This window comes from Vanessa atalanta, chromosome Z (genome assembly GCF_905147765.1).
Source record: "Vanessa atalanta chromosome Z, ilVanAtal1.2, whole genome shotgun sequence".
Lineage (NCBI taxonomy): Eukaryota > Metazoa > Arthropoda > Insecta > Lepidoptera > Nymphalidae > Vanessa > Vanessa atalanta.
The window spans coordinates 2,013,675-2,037,952 of NC_061902.1; the positions used below are offsets into that span (position 1 = coordinate 2,013,675).

The following is a 24,278-nucleotide window of genomic DNA, read 5'->3' on the forward strand; positions in this document are numbered from 1 at the left end:
ATTGATGGTCAAATTAAACACTACCACCACTAAGACAATTAGTGTATAAACATTTGACGTTTATGACAAGTGACGACTCCTAAACAATATATCAGCTATTTAAATTATAAATTACATTCCTAAATATTAAGATCGTCCATGTAACAGAGTTTCAAATAAATTGAATTTAAATATTTTCTTCTCTTATCAACGTCCTCGTAAAAAACACCCATTCACTTGACACAAATGTCATGATTATCTGTCAAGAATAAGTTTGTCTCGTGCGATGAAACAGTCGTCACAAACTCGCGAAACGAGTGCGACCTTACCCAACGCGGGATTTGAACCCGGAATTGCATTCCATGAGCGGTTTACTGTATAATGATGACAGTAAGTAGCTCGGCCGGACGAACAAATACTTTTTTTTTGTTACGTGCCGATAATTCCATTCAGATCCCTTCCTTTTGTAACTGGTTCACGAAAACCGGTTTTCGTGTTGAGGTAAATGACTCAATTCCTGAAAATAAGTCTAACGCCTGAATGCAAGTGATTTATCGCTATTGTACCCGTGTTAACACTTACTCTACAAAACAGGACAGCAAAATACAAAAAAAATACGAAGTCTCTCCTGAGTCCTGACTATAATTTGCTCGGCCGCCGACCAGAAAACTAGGCATAGGTATTATTGTAGACCAGAGTGTGGGACAATACATATACACTTTATTCTCTTAATCTCATATTAGTATGGTACGGAAATCCAATACGACTGGTAAGAGATCAGATACTACACATGATTTCCGAGGCTCAAGAGTGTCACACCACCATCTTTCTAACACTAGGCTGCTAAGAATGCATGCAATAGAATAACATTTTCAAACATCGCGCAATTATCACCACAAGTTGGGGAGTGGGTACGTACTAAGGATTTTATAGATTTTATTTTGCAATAAGGAAAATCAATTGACAAAAAATGTACATTTAATACATATTCCAAGAACATTAACAAAATTTGCGAATAAAAAGAAATATTCAAACATTATCCTGTATCAATAATATAACCAGTTTCACGTAAAGGACTTCGAAATAATCTTCCTCAACATTTTTTTTTAGTTTTTTAATCGAGAAGCAATACGTGTTATTATACGTTATAGGAACGGTTGCAATTCAACGTGTTTTAATTGATTATTTAATTTGAATAATATTTGCATAAATAGATGCGTCTAATGTCAATAACGTGTTTGATAAATAAACAATAATTCACTGTATTTTGTAATCAAATTATAATTTACGATGCTTATACAAATACTTAACTTAAGATCTTATCAGAATACGGATCTTCATTATAAAATTACCATTATAAAGAGGTTAGTTTTGATATTGTTTTTAATACCAACATCTAATTCTATCGAAACAGTACTCACTTATTATAGTTTCATTATAGGCAGGTATTGTATATAGAAAAAAGTAACTTTGAGGATGACAATTATTCTTCCTAAATCTCGTAAAGAGAATTCGAAAGATAACGTAGATAAGACATAAGACTTAGGTCTTACAACTGCAAGATATACGAACAGTATGACATTTGATATTCAAACAATTCCAGTAGCCACAGACCTAAGGTCCACTTAACATAACCTTTCGAACGTTGGACACAGTGACGTTTCCCGTATGCTATTTATCAAGGAAAGTCTGACTTAAGGCATCTGTCCCTTGATTCCTTAAACTTCCTTAATATTGTTACTTCTTAAATAGTTTGTATACAGATTTGGAGATTTTGTGATGGTATAATATCCACATAAGTTAAGTTAGTCATTTGGTATATGTGTGACTTAATTTCAGAGTATAATTCCAAAACTCATTAGTGACTGTAACTACGAATTGTATTTACTTTAGAACTTATTGTCAACGTCGTCATTGTCTTCTGTCCTTGGTTTATTCTGAATAAATGTGTAATACTTTGACATGCCATCATTTCCGGTCAGAGAAAATTTGTGTCATTTGATTTTAATTGATAGTGTCGAACCCGTATTACGAACGTTATTGCCAAGTTCATGGCTTTGTTGATGGATTTAAACGAATAGGCGATTGATATATGCTTATAAAATACGCCATAATCTTCGAAATTACTGACTTCCAACAAAGGTACCTGGTACGAGATTCGCAGATAATTTTGCAATTATTTCATTGAAGACGATCGACGTATCGTGTTTGATGAAATAAAATTTTACTAGTGGTATATTTGTAATATATTAAAATATTTTTTTATTAGATTTTCCTACGTATGTATGTATCATCCATACAAAAATTGTGGTACCACCAAAAAAGAATAATTTGTTTTGACACGTTAAGACTAGATTGAGGTTGAGGTTAATAGAGAAGGCACTGAAAAAGGGATATAACATATTTTCCCATAGATATTGGAACATTCACGATGCTAGGAATAGGTCAATGTCTATCATTTATCACCTGGTGAGAGGTCAGCTCAGTTCGGAAGTGACCTCTCACCGTATGATGAGCATTTTTCTCGTATGTCTTTCTAATTAATAGCAATATATTTGTGATTAATTCTACGTTCTTATCGCGGTACCATGAGTGACCATTGATCATAATATCAACGAATTATGGTTATAATAAAGTAATAATAGCAAAATATAAAAATAGGGAGAATCCTTGTCGATAACCGTTGAATCAAGTTAATATTACATAATAAAAACCCTTTGTCGCGTTTAGATTTTATCACTGTATAGTGAACGTCGGCAACAATAAATTCCGATTAAGTTATGGCAACGTAAATATCGGTCAAGATGCGCCTGCGCATATCACAACAGTGGGTGTCCTTACCGTGGAACGAGTTTGTTTCATCACTAGCACACGCTCGTGAATTGTCTCGTGTCTCTTAGTCCTTGCATAAATACTAAATAATACGTATGATAGATTGTTTATTGGACTTAGAATTCAAAATATTTAATGAGTTATTTTATTCTCAGCTTGTCTTAACGGCATTTAGATAAAATATAGTAATAATAATCTGCTGAAGTCCTAAATAATGTATACATATTATAGCGAGTAAAAAATACTAATACACTTCTTTATAGTTCTATTTTAATACAAATCGTTGATCCGTTAAATTATTTAACATACTGAGTTCTTAAATGTTTTGTCAAACATTAGACGAATATGTTTTTATTATTCGAATATGGTACTTCGTGTGAGCCGCAATAAATGTCTATGTGTATACAAAGCCACCGAAACTGATTTGACGATACGATGTATGTCTAAAACCTTATTTCTATACCGTTCTTTTCGAAATGATCCTGCATATTTTATATGAAAGTAATTTAGATACCGTTATGAAAGGTTACCAACAGTAATTTCAATCACCGTTAAAGTACTTTTTTACTATTCATTGTTATCACACAAACAATCCCAAAGTTGTCAGAAATAAAGGACTAAAAAGCTTTCATTTAAGATTCATGTTCTAAGCACTTGGTTATATTGTTCTAAGAGCAATAATCGCAACTTTCGGATAACGTTAATATAAAATTCATGAAATTGATTCCGAGTTAAAATAATTGATTTTAAAGTAAGCGATTAATTGCATATCGATCTTGAACCACGATTAGACATTACGCCAATTAGACGTAAACACTAATTGATTGAACAGCTACAAGGGTAAGGCTGTATTTTAAGTGTTTGTATACAAGTTTAATAGATTCTATGACGTTTATATTTAAACTTCATTATCATTTTCATACAAAAGTTTATAATTCGAACAAATGCGGTTTCACCATTGATTCAACCGACATTCTTTTTACAGTTTATGTATCGTTCAAATATATTATTGACATATTATTAAATTAGTGGTCAACCGCAGCATCACTCGTGTTTTAGTTTGCTCGTCAGGAGTTAGATTTAAAAAGGCCTATGTCCGTCTTCGGGGTTCGACCTTGCTTCAAAATAAATTTCATCAAAGGTTCTGTCTATAGTATAGTCGGGATAACGTAACAGACAGAGTAACTTTCGCATTTATATTAGTATAGATTAAACAGAACATGTTAAATATTAAACAGATTACAACAATTTATAATAATTAAAAATAAAATTGTCTTTATTTCGTTTAATGTATTGTATTCCTTTTTTAAATTCTCGAGGGTTTATTCTCTGAATCGATGAAGTAACGCAATAGCGCCTATCACGTAACACGCGTACCCATGAGATAAAATTATACGCCTAGTGGCAAGTACAGGTTTATTTATGACACGACCAATTTTACATACATAAATGCTTAACAATACAGGCTAATTTTGTACAAAATGTTTTTACGTCACCAATTTCATTTTGCCAATTCACCTGACCTCCAAAGCCTTATTAAGTTGGCGGGGATGACAGGAAATGATGTAGGCAATGTTGTATGTGATACCGTGGGAATGAATTTATTTGATTTAGATACGCTGGTTGACTATTAGTATTTCTCGTGACGTGCTATGTCCTAATCATTGTATCGTATTTCGATGCTTCGTAATATTATTTTATTTAACATGATTTAGGTTATTGATACGATTTTGGTGACGGATTGAATAAAAAATATATACGTTAAAAATTATTTTTAAACGATTTTCGATTTTAAATTTCTATGTTTCGAAAAGTTTAAAGTATATTGTGCTTTGTACAGAACCACAGACGTAGAACGTGCAAGGCACAACGATATAATTGGAATTGAGAAACGAATATTTGTGTAGCTAGTCCCGTCCCGTGGTTGCATTTTCCGCCGAACTTAGCACCTTTATGAATAGAATACCAGAAGCAGAACCCAGAGGACAAAAAACGTGGGTCTTAACGGAAGATCTAAACGATCTTTTTACGTTCAAATGCACATAAATGTCCATTAAACCGATATTGGGGCAGATATATATCATATACCATAAGCTCCAAAACTTTGTATTAACTTTGGCCCCACAGTCGGGCGATTACATGTCGTTAGTTTTTACACGACTGACCAAAAGAGGAATGTAATAGTTTCATGGTCCATATATGTATGTATGTTTCTTTGTTCCACCTTAACTTTTAAATGTCTGAACAGATATTAATTAACCCTTACATCATCCCTAGTGACACTGTCTATAAATTGATTGATGATTAAATCCATTCATCCAGGGCATTCGTGTTATTTTTAATTTTTAAGGCAGATAAAAATCATAAATTCTTTATTAAAATTCCACGTAATAAAAAAAGAATGATAACTACAAATAAAAATACATACTAACCGTCTAATCAAATTCCACCTATTGTGATCAGTGGCATAAAACATTTTGATGAGTAATCAAAACAGAAATAATAATATGAATAGCATTATCCTTATCATAGGCGCCTGGCTACCACGTATTGTACATGCTTCGCAATCATTCCTTCAACAATTGATACATGATATTCACCTTTCTGTCTTTAAGATTAAGAGCGTGTATAGCCTGAGTGATACGACGATTACAACTATGAGGTCAGCTGAAAATCACCTCAGACGTGCTTTAAAAGCCTATTGCATTGATAAAAAATTAATTTCAATATAATCTGACGCCAGCTCGTTGAGCGCGCTATCACTAGTCTTTGTGTTTATTTATTACTATATATATATACATTAATATATTACGAGCCGAGATGGCCCAGCGGTTAGAACGCGTGCATCTTAACCGATGATTTCGGGTTCAAACCCAGGCAGGCACCACTGAATGTGCTTAATTTGTTTTTATAATTCATCTCGTGCTCACCGGTGAAGGAAAACATCGTGAGGAAACCTGCATGTGTCTAATTTCAACGAAATTCTGCCACATGTGTATTCCGCCAACCCGCATTGGAGCAGCGTGGTGGAATATGCTCCAAACCTTCTCCTCAAAGGGAGAGGAGGCCTTTAGCCCAGCGGTGGGAAAATTTACAGGCTGCTAATGTTAGTGCTAATGCTATATACATTAACACATAAGCGTATATACTTTGGAATATTAAACGTATGAAGAGATATCTCCGGAACTACAAATATAATTTTAAAAAATGTCTGGTTGAACGCTACGTTATTCTTAAATGCTATAGGATATAACTTATAGTATAAATTTGTATAATATCTATTATTTATTAATAAATTGCATCCGTGTGAAGCAGGCGCTGATCGCTTTTGGTTTATGAAATCCATATTTAAATGGTTAAACATTCGTTGAATAAATAATACTTACAAGAGTAATCAAAATATAGCACCGATAATTAACTTCAAAAAAATGCAATGTCGTGGAAAATGTAAAATATTAACGCCTCAAAACAGTGGACTACGGATAGCCTAAATATATCACTTAAATTGACGGAAATATTATTTAATACAAATATGTAATATATGTATTTATCGTGTATTTTACTGCCAAACAACAATATTAGAATTAGTATTAACAATTCTTAGTATTGTTGTTTGGTATTGAAGGGCGAGTGAGCCAGTGTAACTGCATTGGCTATAAAAAGAATGTTTAATATTTCTTACAGCACCAATGTCTATGGGCAGTGGTCCAATTCATCATAAAACAGAATACAGATTGTATGTTGTCACAAAAGCGATGAATTAATTGCCTCGTCTCAATTCGACGATAAAACGATACCCGTCTAAATTAAAATGCTTCTTTGGAACGTAGTACACCTGTCCCCAGTGTAAGTTTATAATTAGACTCGTAAACAGGTAATCGACAACGACAAATGAAAACATTACCGATTTATCGTTCATACACACATACACAAAGAGTTACACAATAGAACATTCGATGATCGTATTTGTTTTGGTCGTACCCGTCCGGAATATTATAGATACAAGGTTTCATCACCGAAAGGCTGATCGTTGAACACGACCACAATCACAATAGCGTTCGTTCTGAAAATGAAGCAAATATTACAAAATATTTTCTATGCATACATTTACAGTTTTATTATTGATGTAAGCTATCGTTCTTAAAGAAAAACAACTTTATTAAAATTAAGACGGTATGGCGCTTTCACACCGATGTTTTCGCTCGCGTTATCTGTACGAAATTATGCACCGATAAAGACAGGACTATACAAATTGTGTGAGTAAGAACGAGACATCATTTCGCTACCGCATGCGAATACTTCGGTGTGAAAGTCTAACAAGAATATTACATAAACTAAAAGTTGTTTTATTTTAATGGTAATAGCTATTAATTAATCTAAGTAATTGGTACATTACAAAAAACTATAGCGCGAATTTTTTTTTTTATAATTATCCTTTACAAGATACGAAAAACTCCCTGATGTTTTAAAATAAATATTAATTCAATAAATAGACACAATAAAAAAATTACAAAAGTTCTTACAAAAATCTCTACGCAATAAATCTAACTTAAACATTCGTTAAAAATCAAATTGAACTATTAAAATTTAAAGAAACCAGTATTAATTAAGTTTATACATTTCATGTGGTCGCGCGATGGTTATGTCATGACGAAAGAGCAAGTGAAACAACACAATATTACAATATGTACTCAGCCGATGTCGGCCATTGTGGCGCTGAATGCGAATCAAATCGGAATTGTTACAGAAACTACCTTCTTGTCGATCACAACACGCTCCATCATTGTAGTAGGTAGCTCGTGGATTCTATTCGCAAAACATGGCCTCAAGTCGATTGTATTTTTTTCCTGCACGTCTCGAAAAACATTGACTGAAACCTTATATGATCGTATTTCAAACATTATTGCTTTGTAATATTAATCGTCTATTATTACTTATTATTGTTACGAGTTATATCAGAAATAGTTTCATTTGTATCGTAAAAATATCTAAGAGTTTGTTTCGATTGCAGGGCAAACGGAGAACACGGTATGACTGCGACGCACGGTGGCGGCAGTGAAGACCACCGCCCGGACAAGGATTCCGTATATACTATCAAAACTGGCTTCAAAAACGATGGCTACCAGCACGATAGAGATTCCAACGACGATATCGTCAAACCACCACCCCTGCCTACCGAAGACGACTCCTACGCCTCGGGCAAGGTCAAACTTTCGAGGAATGAGAAGTGGAGGATATTGAAGAATGTAGCGGCTGTGAGCTGCGCTTTCATGGTACAGTTCACCGCTTTTCAGGGAACTGCGAATCTCCAGTCCTCTATCAACGCCGCTGATGGGCTGGGAACAGTCTCACTGAGTTCCATTTACGCGGCACTCGTTGTGTCTTGCATATTTGTGCCCACGTTCCTAATTAAGAGGCTAACTGTGAAATGGACCTTATGTCTCTCAATGCTCTGCTATGCGCCGTACATTGGCGCTCAATTCTTTCCCGCCTTTTACACGCTCGTTCCGGCTGGAGTGATTGTTGGCCTGGGAGCAGCTCCTATGTGGACCTCGAAGGCTACATATCTGACTCAAGCTGGAAGTGTGTACGCAAAGCTAACAGATCAAGCCGTTGATGGCATAATCGTAAGATTCTTCGGGTTCTTCTTCCTAGCTTGGCAGACAGCTGAATTATGGGGAAATCTTATCTCAAGCTTAGGTAAGTGAACTGATATTGATCGTTCAAGCTACACGCCATGAAAAATTTCGATTAAGGCTGTTAAAGTATAAATTAAACTCGTTTCTGATGTTACAATGGATTTCGGCAAGCATCCGGGTTCAATGCCCTGACGATACAAATGAGTTTTTTTTTATTGAAGATTCTCATTAATTTCATTTTGATGATACAAGTATCCCATTTACTTATGTTTAGCGCGTTTTTGTAAATAATACATCCTCATAAATGAAATCTATAGCACGGTTAATTGTTCCTATAAATACACAATTATACCTATAAGCACTTATATTTGTAATGGCTACATTTTGTAAAACTGAATTTAGGAATTATGACATCTAAGTAATATCTACTTTTTATCTTTGGATAGTATTCTCATCGGGAGTACACAGCGGAAATACATCCAAAGAGAACACCAGCAGCCAACTTCTATCATGTGGAGCCAACTTCTGCATGATCGGTGGAGGACATCACGACAACCAGAACCTACACCGACCACCAGACAGCGAGATATACGAGATCAGTGCCATATACCTCGCGTGTGTGGTGGTAGCCGTTTTGATGGTGGCTTTCCTTGTCGATCCTCTTTCAAGGTATGTTCAGCTTATGGATTTTAACGAGCTAAGCTTATAAAGTCTTATATTTACAATGTATAAGGCGTGTATAACCCAACAAATTTTAGAATATACCCAATATAAATGTCTTGGTTCAGCATGAGTATACTTTATTAGGTAATATCCCTACAATAATCCATCTCGTATATGTACACTAGATCTTGTTCTCAATTTTGCAATGTGTCATATTACATTCACACATTATTACAGAATAACTTAAATATTTCTTTGCCAATTAAATTTAATGATCTTTTTTGTGTGTTTATATTTGTTTTTCGTTATTAGTCATTCATCCTGCCACGTATAAAGCTTTAAAATACTAAAGGAAGACAAACGGTAATTATCTTCTTAAAATTCATTAAACGCCTGTTACAATAGCCTCTTGAAATCATTGTTCTTTTTTTGTATATTTCAATTGAGTTACCTTCGGAAAATAGAATGTTATTATACGATTTCGGAGAACTCTAGAACATTACAAGAAGATTCGTTGATGCGTTGACATTGAAAAGGTTATACGTGATAATTTAGATGTACTATCTAAATGGACATATTCTAAAGGATTAATAAAGTCGCCACATATACTCAAAGTGAGTGAAATATTAATATTATAGCATTTTTTAAGATACGGAGAGAAGCAAAGAACATCAGATGCATCCAAGTTGACGGGCATTCAGCTGCTATCGGCCACAGCTTACCAGTTGAAAAAACCTAATCAACAATTGCTCATCCCCATCACACTGTGGATTGGGATGGAGCAAGCATTCATCGGCGCTGATTACACTCAAGTGAGCACCATCAGATTTACACCAAAATAAATTATATATAAAATATTAAACAGTAAAGTGTTTGCTTATCTGGGCGGGGTCAATTATACATCCAAACGACAATACTTCGTAATACTGTGTTCCGGTCTGAGGGTTGAGTGGTGAGACCTTAGATGTCACACTGAAGGTACATTGGCCTTGTATTAGTAGCATTTTTTATAATACTTACATTTGAAACGTAAAGACCGCATTCTTAATTCAAAATAAAGAAAAAAAAAAGAATTAATATACGTTGAATTATTTTTAAATATTACACGTGACTGATAATAAAAAAAATCTCTTTTAGGCCTACGTCTCATGTGCTCTCGGTATCCGATCCATCGGCTATGTTATGATATGCTTTGGAGTCGTGAATGCTTTATGCTCACTGCTCTTTGGTTCAGCCATGAAGTATATCGGACGATTTCCAATATTGGTGATGGGAGCCGCTCTTCACTTGGGTCTCATCGTCTGGCTGCTTATCTGGACACCGAACCCTGATTCGCCGACAGTATTCTTCGTTATATCCGGCTTGTGGGGTGTTGGAGATGCTGTTTGGCAAACTCAAGTCAACGGTAAGATTTCATCAACATAAATATCCTAATATGTCTCTGTCCTTATCCAGAACTAAAACAAAACCAATGTCGATTTTTTTTGTGATTGATTTGGGGATTTAGTCGTGATGATATAGTGAGCAAGCAGTTAGTCACCATTGCCATGCCATTGGCGCTTCAAGTAATATTAACCATTCCTTACGACACCAATACGCCAACCTTGGCTCATGTGTCTGTAGTTAAACTGGCTCACTTAAAGAGTTACTTACACATTTATAAAACTAAACATATAGATTTCAGTAATTATTTTTTACATACAAATATCACATGTACATTGATATAATATATATAGCTAGAACCATTATGTATTCATTCTAAGTAACTTATATTAGTCTGATTGGGTGTTGTTTATGCTTACAAAACCCACACCTTCCTTCCAAAGATTGACAAAAACAAATACTCTTTATATTACGTAAAGGGTTGTGCGTGTAGTTCAAAAAATAATGTCAATAGAGTACATCGATAATATAAAATACAAATCGATTATACTTAAACACATTATGCGGTCAAACGATATTATTATATTAATCTTATTTACAGTTTGTAATTGAAGATACAGGAAGTATTAAGAAGGCCGATATGTGTAATTCTACATCTATATTTATATATAACTTATTATATGTTAATGAATGACAGATTAATTATTCAAACAAACATTACATGGCAACTTATGTAACTAATACAAAAAGTACACTTCTGATTCGATTTGTTGATTATTATTATATACATTTTATTGTTACCAAAACAAAGAATCAAAGTCGCAATAGTTCATTGGTTTTAAATGACAGAATCAGCAGCTTGAACATATTGATTCAATTACCTCATAACCGATATTAAAATTATATTATGAGTTAGCTTAGAACATTATGCGTGCTTCGAAATGTAATTAATTAACCATTTACGAAACTTAAAAAGTTTATTAAGACTAAATTAATAAATAGGTCTTATTATTCATTAAAAGAGTACTTTTTAGAAAAAAAACGCCTGGAATTAGGCTCGGCTTCCATCACAAGACACTAATTATTGTAAAAAAAAAACAGTTTTGTAAATGTGTTTATTTGAAAAGAACAACTATACGAGTTTCTTGCCGTTTCTTCTCGCTGGAGACTGCTTTCCGAAACGGTGGTAGTATTTTAATATTGACGAGTCAAAAACGCTTCGTTGTGAAGTTTACTTGAATAAACTTGATTTGATTTGATTTGATTTATATTAGGAAATTTATTTGAGCAACCGGTTCAAAATATGTTAGCACTAAGCCAAGCCTCGGAGTGCACTTAAAGCCTTTTTCTCCGGTTGTTTCGGATAATCCGAGTTAGGTTAAGTCGTGCACCTGTGTTTATACAAACGCCTTCGCCGTAATTCTCGCTACGCAATTGGCTAGGCCTCGTTAATGGCCGCCAAAATTTGATCAGGAACATTAATGCATTAACACTTAGATTTTTTTTATTACTATACAGATTCTTGTTGCAAAAACCTACCTATATGATACGTAATCATTACATTACTCCGTACAACTCCATACACCATTAAGCAACATCATAAACACGAGACCGAAAGGATCCGATGCCTTCAGTAAAAAATCGAATGGTAAAAAAGTACACGTTTTTGTTATTAGGGACGCGAGATTTGCGATTATTGGTCACGGTTCGGTAGGCGCGAGCACAGGAACGCACACTACGAACGTAAAAACCGGTATCGAAGATATTATTGTATCTGTCTGTGATGAATTTTAAAAATACGTCTAAAAATATTAATTATTTGAAATTTACTTAAATGATCTTATTAAGTTTTTAAAGATTAAAAATCTAATAGAAAATTGATACTAACTGTATATGAACGATCGCATATAATCGAATAAACTGTTTAAATTGCCAACATTATTTACAAATTTGTAACATCAAATCAACCTCATTTCGAAACAATTGTTCACAAGTCGTTTGTAAATATATTATTACAGAAATTTAATGAAATTTGTTCACATTAAATAATATAAACCGCTTCAGCTATATAAAATCACGCTTAGAGCTGAGAAGTGCGAAGATTCTAGTTGCATAGGTCTTATTATAGGACTTACTTAGCGAGTTCCGGGAATGGTCTAGCAACCTCATAACTGGGCGATGATATTTTTAGCCTCGCTGAGGAATTTTCATATAAATAGAAGTAATATCTTCAAAGCCTTAGGGTTATTCTATTTATGAATATGTTTTTTGTAACTCATTAATTTTATGTGAGAATTTTGCGACTCTATAAAAGTGTTCATAGGTCGTTTTTCAGTTAACGTTTAATACTTTACAACTGGCAATTTTAAACTTGGAACAATTTTTCTTTTTCTATTTTATATGTAAGTTATTTTGACGCTAGTAAGATTATCATAGATAATGTAGATTTAACGAGAACTAATATCGATTTTGTGCACCTTTCAGAGATGAGATAAAATTTATACAGACAGATTTCGTTAATACAGACTGAAATTCACTAAAATCCTAATGAATAACTAGTTAGTAAGATACGAGATATTGGATTGTAATTCATTTAAGAAATGGAATATTCTAGAACTTTCTCTTAGTCCAGAAACCATTTCAAAAGATTTACAATTCAGTTAGCAGATGTATCTAATTGTTATTTTCATAATTATTAAAAAAAAATATATTGAAGTCCCTCAAAATTTAAGAGTTAGTCTGAATTCTTAAAAAACAAACATCGAAAAATATATTTAAATTAACCTTTTCCGTCGTAACAAACGACTTATTTCGTTTATGTCAAAATGTTTTATGAGAGAATAATATCCGAACAAACTGGAAGGTTCTATCATTTTCGCGTTGGAAATCTGAATATAAGCAAGAAAATCAATTACATCACGGCCAGTAATTGGCTCGCCTGACGTCAGCGTGACTCCAATCCGCTACAGAACTATCATCAAAAAGATAAGAATCACAGGTTACTTACACGAGTCAGTGTAGCGGATTATTGTGCGGTTCTATAGGAAACTACGCCTGAATAACTGTTGATTAATCGATTTAAACAAGGCGTCGTGTAAAACTGACGTTTTAAGTCATAATTGAGACGCTATGGCCTTCTAGTCAGATCACTTGAATCTTAGCTGATGACAACGGGTTCGAGAACGGGTATCACCGAATTTCCATGTATTCATTTCGTGTTCGCCTCATAATCAGCGTTTAAATTGGATGAAAAAACAAAAGAATAACCACCATTGAAGCAGCCTTGTGGATTGAGGTCCAAACTCCTCAATAAAAGAGAAGGCTTGATCAGAAGTATGCCATATATTAAACGTCTGTACCTAGCATATCTATCCGCCTGTAAAACTATTATTTCCCAAACGGCTAGTTTGTAATTGACACCCAATTAAAAAGCTAGTTACTAAAATACAACCAATCAAATTAACTTAAACTCGATTTTGATAAATCTTTCATGTAATTATGAAACGAAACCCACCAATCGAAACGAAGCATTCATCGAGTACTATAATTCAACCAATGAATATGCAATACTGGAAATATATACGATGGAGCTATTCAAATAATATTCGTTTAATATTAGAATCTTAATAAGCATCGATAATAAAAAATGGACAAACTATATTTTAAGTATGTTTAGAATACTTTTATTGACTAAAAAAAATATCGTAATTTCTATGAAACTATTATTAATTCCATAATTATTAAATTTAGATAAAATATATTTAGTAATAAACAACATGAAAAACACTTATATTTATAGGTAAGGTAGAAATAATTGACGACTTTTTTATTGTATGCTATATCGTTCATATATAATTTACGAATCTAAAAAGAATGACAAAAAGAACTTGTCTCTTTTACATTACAGTACAGTACAGTAGTTTTACAGTACAGTTGTAATCGGACTTGTAAATGGACCACTTAATGGTGAGTGGTCCGCCCATATAAATATTAACCATTCCTCACATCACAAATGCGCCACCAAACTTGGGATTTAAGATGTTATTTCCTTTGTGTCTATAACTACAGACGCAAAGGAAATAACATCCAGGTTCAAGCAAAAGACAATAATCTTGGTATTTTAATCGTTACAATTTTTCTTGGTGGTACGACTTTGGGCTTGCCCGTCTGGGTGGAAAGTGGAACACATCAACTATTTGACGGTAGATTATCTGATGAGAGTGTGGTACCGACCCAGACGGGCTTGCCCAAAGCCCTACCACCAAGAAGAGTTGAACGATTAAAATTCCAAGATTATTGTCTTTTGCTATAGTTCAATGACTTCATAATAATAACCGGAACAAATGCCCCAACTTGTTCTTCGAATCGTGTTGGAACACAAACTAATATATATAAACAAGTATTATATAATAACTTTGTTTACATCCGCAATAAATAAAAAATACCAAAAGAAATATACGTAAATTGTGCTGTTGTTATTGTCATGAGACGTATTTTTTATTTTCGTTTTTAACGGTTTTGTTCAGGAAATAGATGTTTTATTTCACATTGAAAATATTATTTTGTTGTAAAATATAAAATTTTAATTTACAGTTCTAATAAAAATACCAAAGCTGTTAACAATTTTATACAGCGTACAGCAATCATGTCGTTAAGCACAACGGATTTGTGTATCTCTTGGATACCTTGTCCCTTGAACTTAAATTCATGACTGACTCTTTGGTCTATTGATAGTTTATGAGGCTACAGATCCAAATATCTTGAATTCCAACGCCAATCGAGACAAAAATGTTATATTGGGTTATTATGCCTAGAACCAATTATAATCAGGTGGACATTAACTCTAAGCCTTTCTGCTAAAGACATTTAAAAATATCAGAATCCATTCAATCGTTCGAGGTCATATATCTATATTCTGAAGGAAACGTTAACGTCAATTTCCAAATAGCCAAATAATTGCCAATGTTTAGGAAAAGTGTATTTTAAAGCTGCGTACCGATCAGAGGCGCCTCACAAGACGCGGCACACATTCAAGGGTGATCAAGTGTCAGGCAACGTGCTCGCTTCGATCCGCTTTTTATTTTCTTGTACACCATGACATCAAATATGGAAATATATTTATTAAAATTCTTCATCATTATTTATTATTAACGACCACAATTTTGGTTGGAGTCGCAGCGGAGTGAGGCATGCTAGATCGCAAAGGAATTGCTGACCCTGATCTACGCGCAGCTTTAAAATAAGTAAGCTCCAAAGTGTACAAAGTATCCGGTTTTCTCAAGCCTCATTAAATATAGACCGGCTTTCCTGTTCCAGTCACTTTTGCTGTTAACGTCTTTCAACACCAATTATATTTTTAGGTATTTTTGAAGATTAATATAATACGTGAAACAGACATATTTTATAGTAAACAAGCTACACGTCAAATCCTCCCACGGGTACAATAAGGATCTATGTACAACGTTGAGATCGAAGAACAAATATGAAAATAGAAAAAATCTTGTTCTTTTTTTTCCGGCTAGGAAAGTTGATATTCACGGATTTTCTCTGCTGTAATATGCATGTATTATAAACATAAACCTTCCTCTTGAATCACTCTGTTTATTGATGAATATCGCATTAAAATCCATTGCGTAGTTAAAAAGGTCTAAGCGTAAAGACGGCGTGAAGTGACTTTGGTTAATAAGATTGATAGATTGATGATAGATGTATTACACAAAATAAATACATGTGTGTCTCCTTTTTAATGGATATGATATCGTTATATCTATCATGAAACCGGGATTGAAATTGTAATTATACGATGGTTTATATATATAACCGTAGAATTGTAAATACCGTTAGATCGTAATCTATCTCGCGAGATTGTAAACTGCCGAAATATTGTGAACTGTAGCTTAACTCAAAATAAAACGTTAAAAATTACGACAGTTTATGATATTTTGGTTAGGTTCGGTTAGCGTATATAATTTAAATGAAATTACGCACTTCGATAGATTATAATCTACGGAAAAATAATACGTTAAATTGTCAGCAGTAAGTTACGGTTCACAATCTTTCAAGAGTTCAAAATCTCGCCAGATAGATTATAATCTAACGGTATTTACTATTTTACGGTAACAAATACATATGAACCCTTAAAAACAAAACAATGTATGGGACTTGTTTTATTCTACTTATTAATAATATTACGCAGCTCTAACTTAACTTGAAATATAATTAGGAAGTAGGTAATATACTTAGGATTATGTTTAATGTGATTTTTTTACTTCAAAAATATTAAAAGTATTAAAAAACAAAATTCCATCTGTCTGTCTCTTTGAACACGATAAACTTAACAACTAGCGACCGGATTATCATACAGTTATCGTCAATAGAATTTGTTCATGTGGGTTTAGGTGTATAATTTATTACGGTTTTTTTTTTAAATTGTCTGAAGTATAAATATATTGTTGAAGATGTCGGAATAAATCATGCCAACTAGGAGCTTTACTAGCATGGGCAGCTTAAATATGTATCAAAATAAACCAATAAACAGACGCATATTCTGCCTGCCCGAAGCCGGGGCCAGTAACTAGTTTCAAAATAAAATGCATTTTGTTTAGATTTTTAAAGATGACTCCCTGATTTGCACTCATAACCGGTTGAAAGTAAAAGACTTTCTAACTTGGACGGCTTATACCGGTTGTACAACGTCATCCGACACGTAAATCTACGCCGTTTCGATTATGCTACAGACCATTACCAGCGCATAGTACACATAGTACATTATATATGTACCACTAGGTGAAAATCAAATGGATCACGTGTTTAGTGCCTTTGCACGATTGAATCGTTAATTACTTTTAACGATTAAAATTAAAAGAGAAAATTATCTGTCCATAAGCAAGAAATATTTCCCTTTAGGACCAAAGTTTCTTTTGTTAAAAATATGTTAGAGTGACAAAACATACGTATATTCTTTCAAATCATATAGCTAAGATTTGAATGAAAGAAATAACATTTCATTTTTCCAGGCTTATACGGTGTGCTGTTCCGGAGAAACAAGGAGGCCGCCTTCTCCAACTACAGGCTTTGGGAGAGCGCTGGTTTCGTTGTTGCCTATGCCTACTCCACCCACCTCTGCGCCAGGATGAAACTATATGTGATGATGGTGGCCCTCCTCATTGGTGTCGTCGGCTACATCATTGTTGAGATACTACACATGAGAAAGGTAATTAATATTTAATATCAAAGTATAAATAAAATACAACCAAGTTCCAGGTGGGCTTGGACCAAGTATTCTATGTCTCGAGTTGCGAATTTTAATTGATATTTATTTGACTCAAGTTAGCGGTCACAATTATATGTTTTTTGAAAAAAAAAAGACAATCGTTATTACTGTTCTTAATATACAATCAGTTAAGTATGCAGACAGAGAGATGGCATAGACCTAGTAACAGAATCATTCAATCTTCCGTGAAATAATTAAGAATTACATAAGAAAACAGCGCCGACACTCTCAAATTTTACTCTTTAACTTTCTAGTCAATATTTGATTAAAATCCAAGAAATTTCGAATAATGAAACAAATGAACAAAATATATTAAATGTTAAAATTAATTTCAGGCTCGTCGTCTGAAGGCTATCGCCGAGAACCCGGTCGCTGCGGCTGAAGCTGCCAAGCAACCACCAGAAGAAGATGATGAAAAGGACGAAATCGATGACGAAATCATCATAACACACCTGTAAACGCGGAGTTAGACGAGCTCCAGCGTCCCAAGCGCTTTCAGCGCTATATTGCCATACACACATATTAGGTACAAACCACGAGCTGAAGTAATCTCGATTTATTATATTTATATGTATGTATCCAATAGTTAAGTGTATTGTGAAGCAAAGATATGTCAAGTACAAATATTTCACATATTCGAACGTGGCCTATTTTTCGGGTACGATATGCGTCGAGAGCACGCAACGCATTACAAAATTGTTCCAACTGACTGGTACACTTCGGTCTAATCAGTCTCACCACAGACGTGCGTTATATCGAGTCAAATAATTTTTCTCCGTCAAATGTTTAGCTGAACGTCGCGAGACGACACGGAATTATGATTTAGGTTGACGGCATATTGGCAACTATTTACGTAACATTGTTTCAATGAGCTCCGCAATTGTTCATTCTTCTGTCAAGAAACGATCATGGACAGTCAATGATTTTATTATAACTAAAAAAAACTTGGCAGCTTCAACATTGTAATAGTTCTTCAATATGTTATAAATATTAAATATTCTTAATATGAATTATATACAATCTTGTGGTTTATTTTAAAAAATGATAATTTAATTTTTTGTCACGTATTCTGTATATTATTTTCCACTTTAGGTACAATTTGTATTTGACTTCTAAGAAATTTAATAAAGCGCAAACGCGTTAATTTATTATTGTTTTAGTGAATGAGTAAAACAGCTGTGTTTATATTTCCTTCAATCGTAATCATTCTCTTTGTCTCGTCTTTCATAGTATTTGGATATATATTTTTATTTATTTAATTCAATAATATAAAAACTTTTTAGTTTTCGTAAGATTTGTAAAAACATATTTTAAACTAACAAAACTCTAAAGAACCCTGAAATTAGGTCTATCCAAATAAATATTTATTAGCGCTAAAAATTAAAAGAAATAATATGGTCTTAGATTTAAAAGTAAACTATTGTCTATTGTTTTTTTTAATAATAATAAAAAAGAAAAACATTCCAATGTAACGAAATATAGCAGCTACATTTTAGACGACTTTTCGTCGTTTACCTTTAGAATGCTTTTTTATCTGTGACTGTATTACATTTATTATTTACTTTAGTTAATATTAATGTTGTGATATGAAAGAAATTTCAAATAATCGTATGAAATTTCGTAATACCTGGCATACTTCACTTTAAAAAAATTCGATTGATCCAACCAAAAAGCTATCAAATTTTGACGAAGTTTTTTTGTAACAATGTACTATTCAATTCCATCTTTAAATTACTAGAGTATATATTAAATACGCTTTTGTTTTCTGTCACTTTCCGTACTTTATATTATGTAAAGTATAAACAATACTTACATGATCTTAATAAACCAACAGGAGAACAAAATTCAAATAAATATTATTTATTACCCCGCTAACATTGTCTTACCAGAAATACGCGTTCGAAATAATAATGACAACGCGTTTAAATCTAGACGATAAATACTTTAATGAAAATGTGAATTTGTTGCCGAAAATATTCAATAGAGATTTACAATAGGTAACAGATTCCATTATTGTAGGCACTTAGATCAAATAAAATAATATTACATTGATAAAAATCTAAATATTTAGGGCTTAAGTTAATGTATCCATTTTCCGTTGTTAAATAGCGATTATGTAGTAAAATGAATTTAATTTTTTATTATGAAAAATTCATCACATTGTCTCAAAGTATGATATTTAAAGGAATTCATTAATCTGAGGAGAGGCTCCTTTAAGATTTCTTAAAAAAAAGAAAATTAAATTTTTGAATGACAAATGTTCGATTTTAGATGTTAAGCCATCTAAATTCGAATTCTATTTTGGAATATAATTTATGTTATTTTTATATATGAATAATTTTTTTTAAATATTAATAGTATTGAAAATATATTAAACGATTACTTAGACATAGTTGAATAAGTATACCCGTTTTGAAAAACACATTTTTCACTGATCACTTTTGGATAACGTTTTTTTGCACAAAATAATCATATTTCACGATTTGTTTTATTTCTTGATTCACAATAATACCAAAGGTGTGTTTTTCAAACAACATATTGTTTTAGGGTGAAAAACCACGTGATAACATTCTAGCTGTATAAATAAAAATATTAAGCGTATATTATTTTTTTTTTGTAAATTAATTATAAATCTACAATCATAGAGTAGGTAAGTAATAAGGCTATTTTATCGATTAAACTTTATTTTTCAGATAACATTAAATAAGATTATGTTATAATATTATGTCATATGAATTTGTGATGAAAATAAACAAAAGTTGTTTGGTCAAAACCTTTGTATTATTTGATAACCTAAAATTAATTTATTACATCTTGATAAAGGAAAATTGAGCCGAGATGGCCCAGTGGTTAGAACGCGTGCATCTTAACCGATGATTTCGGGTTCAAACCCAGGCAGGCACCACTGAATTTTCATGTGCTTAATTTGTGTTTATAATTCATCTCGGGCTCGGCGGTGAAGGAAAACATCATGAGGAAACCTGCATGTGTCTTATTTCAACGAAATTCTGCCACATGTGTATTCCGCCAACCTGCATTGGAGCAACGTGGTGGAATATGCTCCAAACCTTCTCCTCAAAAGGAGAGGAGACCTTTAGCCCAGCAGTGGGAAAAAATTACAGGCTGCTAATGCTAAAAAAAGGGCATGCCGAATGATAAAAAAATACTGAAAAATAATACGACGTTGATGTTATTTTTGCTATCGCTACATTTTACTTAATTGCTTTTTTCTGGAATGATTTTCCGATACTAAAATTAATTTTCCTAAATTTCGTCTTTGAAATAGCGAGATTCATGAACATGAAATTTGTAATAAAAAAAAAAAAAACAAATGGAGTATTCAATTTGTTCTTTGTATTTTCAACATTATTTCAGTAAATTCTTTTCATTTAATATAAAAAGTTTGAAAATTAAACGAAATTACTTATACTACTTAATAAAACATTATTTAAAACATACTTTAGGGGTTGGTTATCAATTGTTAAATATTAGCCATCACAGTAAATAAAGAGTTGCTCATGACCTTCCTTGGGGTTCGAACTTGCTTAATTTCATCAAATTTTGCTCAGTGGGTTACCTCTGAAAGAGAAACAGATACACAGACAGAACTGCTTTCGCAATGATAATATTAGTAAAAATTATCTATTGAAAGTATACATTGAATTAAAGAGACCTTGAAGTTTATTTTGCAGGGAATTACATATTTTTCGTAATCTTGATTTATTTTGATTGTAATATTGATTTTATTAGATTTATTGTGAAATAAATTTATATAGATTATAATGTGAAGGCTTTTTATTTTGCGATACATTTTTTTTTATCTCTAGGCCAGTTATTTGCCATCAAAAATCAATCTACTAAAATTAAGTACTCTTCAAATTTTTTTTTATTTTTTATTTAACTAACAATGATCAAACATAATATGCTTAAGTATATATATATATATGTTCATGTTCTATAATTGCAATATTATAAGGGTACCGTCACACTGCGGCGGCCGATATATATTATACCTCATAGTGAGTATACTTTATACATTTTCATTTGTTATTATATGTATCATAATTCTGGGAAGTAAAAAAGCCGGAATACGATTGCATGCAGCTGAAATGAGAATAGTGATATGGTTTTTGGGTGTGATAAGAATTAACAAGATAAGGAATGATAAGAGTCTGATAGTGGCGTCAATTATAGCAAATCGCTTGTTAGGACTTAAGAAGAAATTTATTTATTGAAAATCTGCACGATGCACATTTATCATAATGATCAGCGTCAGACGCAACCCGCAGTCCAGTCAGGCGCACTTCGTACAACCACAGACTAGATATCAGGACACAGGTACACACAATTAAAACATACTACAACCTACAACCTCCTTATTGTAAATAAGCGTTTTAATTCTTGAATCATATCTTTATAAAAGCATAATTTTAGTAAAAAAGTAAAAAAGCAGCCCGTATGTGTTCCATGGCTGTGCAAAGACCTCGAACCCGTTTAATAAATAATTAGAAGTAGAGTTTTTTAATTTATTTTGACTATCTATTGACTATAGCAACTGCCGGATATATTATATATATATATATGTATATATGTAATTCAAATATTCTTCATTCAAAGACGCATTGTTCCTGCCTTTGGTTGCAAGCAGCATCTATTACTATACAGGAAAGTAATGATGTAAGTACCTCGTATCGGTTATATTCCTTATTAGTTTTCATCAGCGGGGTTGGGGGGGGGGAGCGGTTTGTAGATTTTAGATATTTGGTAACGTATGTCCTTCCTTTCTTCATACAAAACTTCATCTAATTCGGTTCAGTGGTTTCGCCGTGAAAGCGTAACAGACTTTCGCATTTGTAATAAAAATAATGCTTGAATAAAGAGTAAGTAATAATAATAAGCCTTTTTATTTCCTGTTTTACAATAGTTGGTAGTTATAATATTACAACGGAAATAAATAAAAACAAAAATAATTTTTATTAGTAAGATTATCTTAGATTATGTTAGTAATATGGGTTTTAAAATGGTTATAAATTAACAGGAACCCCGGTTTGGGTAAAGGCCTCCTCCAAAGATGCCCATTTTTGTCGGTCTTGTGCTATGGAGCACCAGTTTATGCCAGCTGATCTTATCAGATCATCTTTCCAGCGGGCTAAGGTTCTTCCCTTCCTCCTCTTGCCTGGTGGTCTTTTCCACTGAGTAAATCCTGTGGTCCACCTTCTGTCCGGTATTCTCGCTACATGGCCAGCCCATTTCAGTTTTAGAGCAAAGGTACAAGCGTTTGTAACTTTAGTGATGTCTCTTATCTTTGTGTGTCTTATTTTGTCGTTTTCTTTATGTTTAACATGCTTCGCTCTAGACCTCTTTGAAGAGTAAGTACCGCAATCAAATTAGAATCAAACGTTCGCTTCCCAGTCGGTATACCGCAGAGGACTGAGCTTCTATTGATCTAGACTATTGATGTACAGAAAAACCTAGGCTTAGTAATTTGTGTGGTTTTCCCGCTGTTTGCGATAGTTAGTAGTATAGTAGGAATACATATAAAAACCCACTTCAAACATGACATAAAGTTATTTTATAAGGCGTTCGTCATGTTATGCGCTTATGCGCGTATATGCGCTTCATATATCATGTCATACGATATCATAAATATCTCTAGTGTACGTTCTAATAGGAGACTAGCTAACTGCGCACCATTGTAGTGCACAAAAATGTGTCATTATTTCCAATACTCTTAAAGATGGAGTGGCGGTACAACGCGACTGAAGGAATATCAACGGCTATAATTTCTCTCCGCGCCGTGAAACACGCCAAATTTTCTACAACGCATGGAGTTACGCGAAAACTACAAGTATAATTATGAGAATAGGAATAAGGAATACACAAAAAACAATCCAACGAATTGAGAAACTCCTACTTTTTTTAAAATCGGTTAAAGTTTTTAATCTCTTCGTATTATACTCAAGTCATTAAATACATTTTAACCGAGAAAGCTGAAAGAAATTCAACCCTATTTTCAAGATGGCGGCAAACGCACATAGGAAATCAAGGTCGACAATTTCAAGTTAAGCATTTCTACAACATATCCAAAAATCAGCCTTCTCGATTAATTAACATTCCTCGGCCTGTTTTTTATCTATAATGGCTGGACAATTAAATCGTTTCACTAAATGGGTTTTAAGATGACGTAGTTTCAAATTTATAAACTATATCTCCTACGTTTATTAATAGCAAACATTTGACCTCCGTATTATAGTGACAAAACACAAAGGCGCTTCAGATGCTACTTTTTATTATAATAATAATTGTTGTAAAAACTCTTTTTGCTTTCTAATAACTATACAAAGAACACTCAATCTGAGTGTAAAAAAACATTCTGTACCTAATCCCGGAACCCGGAAGTTTTTTAAAATATAATTAATTCAAATCTATTGTACGTTTATTATTTATTTAAAAATAAAAATATATATTACTTCCTCGATGGATGACGCACGTGTCTGTCATTCTGTATT

At 32.9% G+C, this 24,278-nt stretch overlaps 1 protein-coding gene across 2 annotated transcripts in view; it reads left to right on the plus strand.

Annotated features, from left to right (window-relative positions):
- Nucleotides 1–19,905, plus strand: part of LOC125075803 (UNC93-like protein) — an 88,916-nt gene extending 69,011 nt beyond the window's left edge. For both annotated transcript variants that reach the window (XM_047687569.1, XM_047687571.1), the window contains 6 exons: nt 7,823–8,511; nt 8,897–9,119; nt 9,763–9,925; nt 10,251–10,518; nt 17,513–17,709; nt 18,105–19,905. In XM_047687569.1, the coding sequence (XP_047543525.1) occupies nt 7,842–8,511; nt 8,897–9,119; nt 9,763–9,925; nt 10,251–10,518; nt 17,513–17,709; nt 18,105–18,227 (1,644 nt within the window). In that variant the 5' untranslated portion in view covers nt 7,823–7,841 and the 3' untranslated portion in view covers nt 18,228–19,905. The remainder of the gene's footprint in view (nt 1–7,822; nt 8,512–8,896; nt 9,120–9,762; nt 9,926–10,250; nt 10,519–17,512; nt 17,710–18,104) is intronic.
- The last annotated feature ends 4,373 nt before the right edge of the window (nt 19,906–24,278 follow it).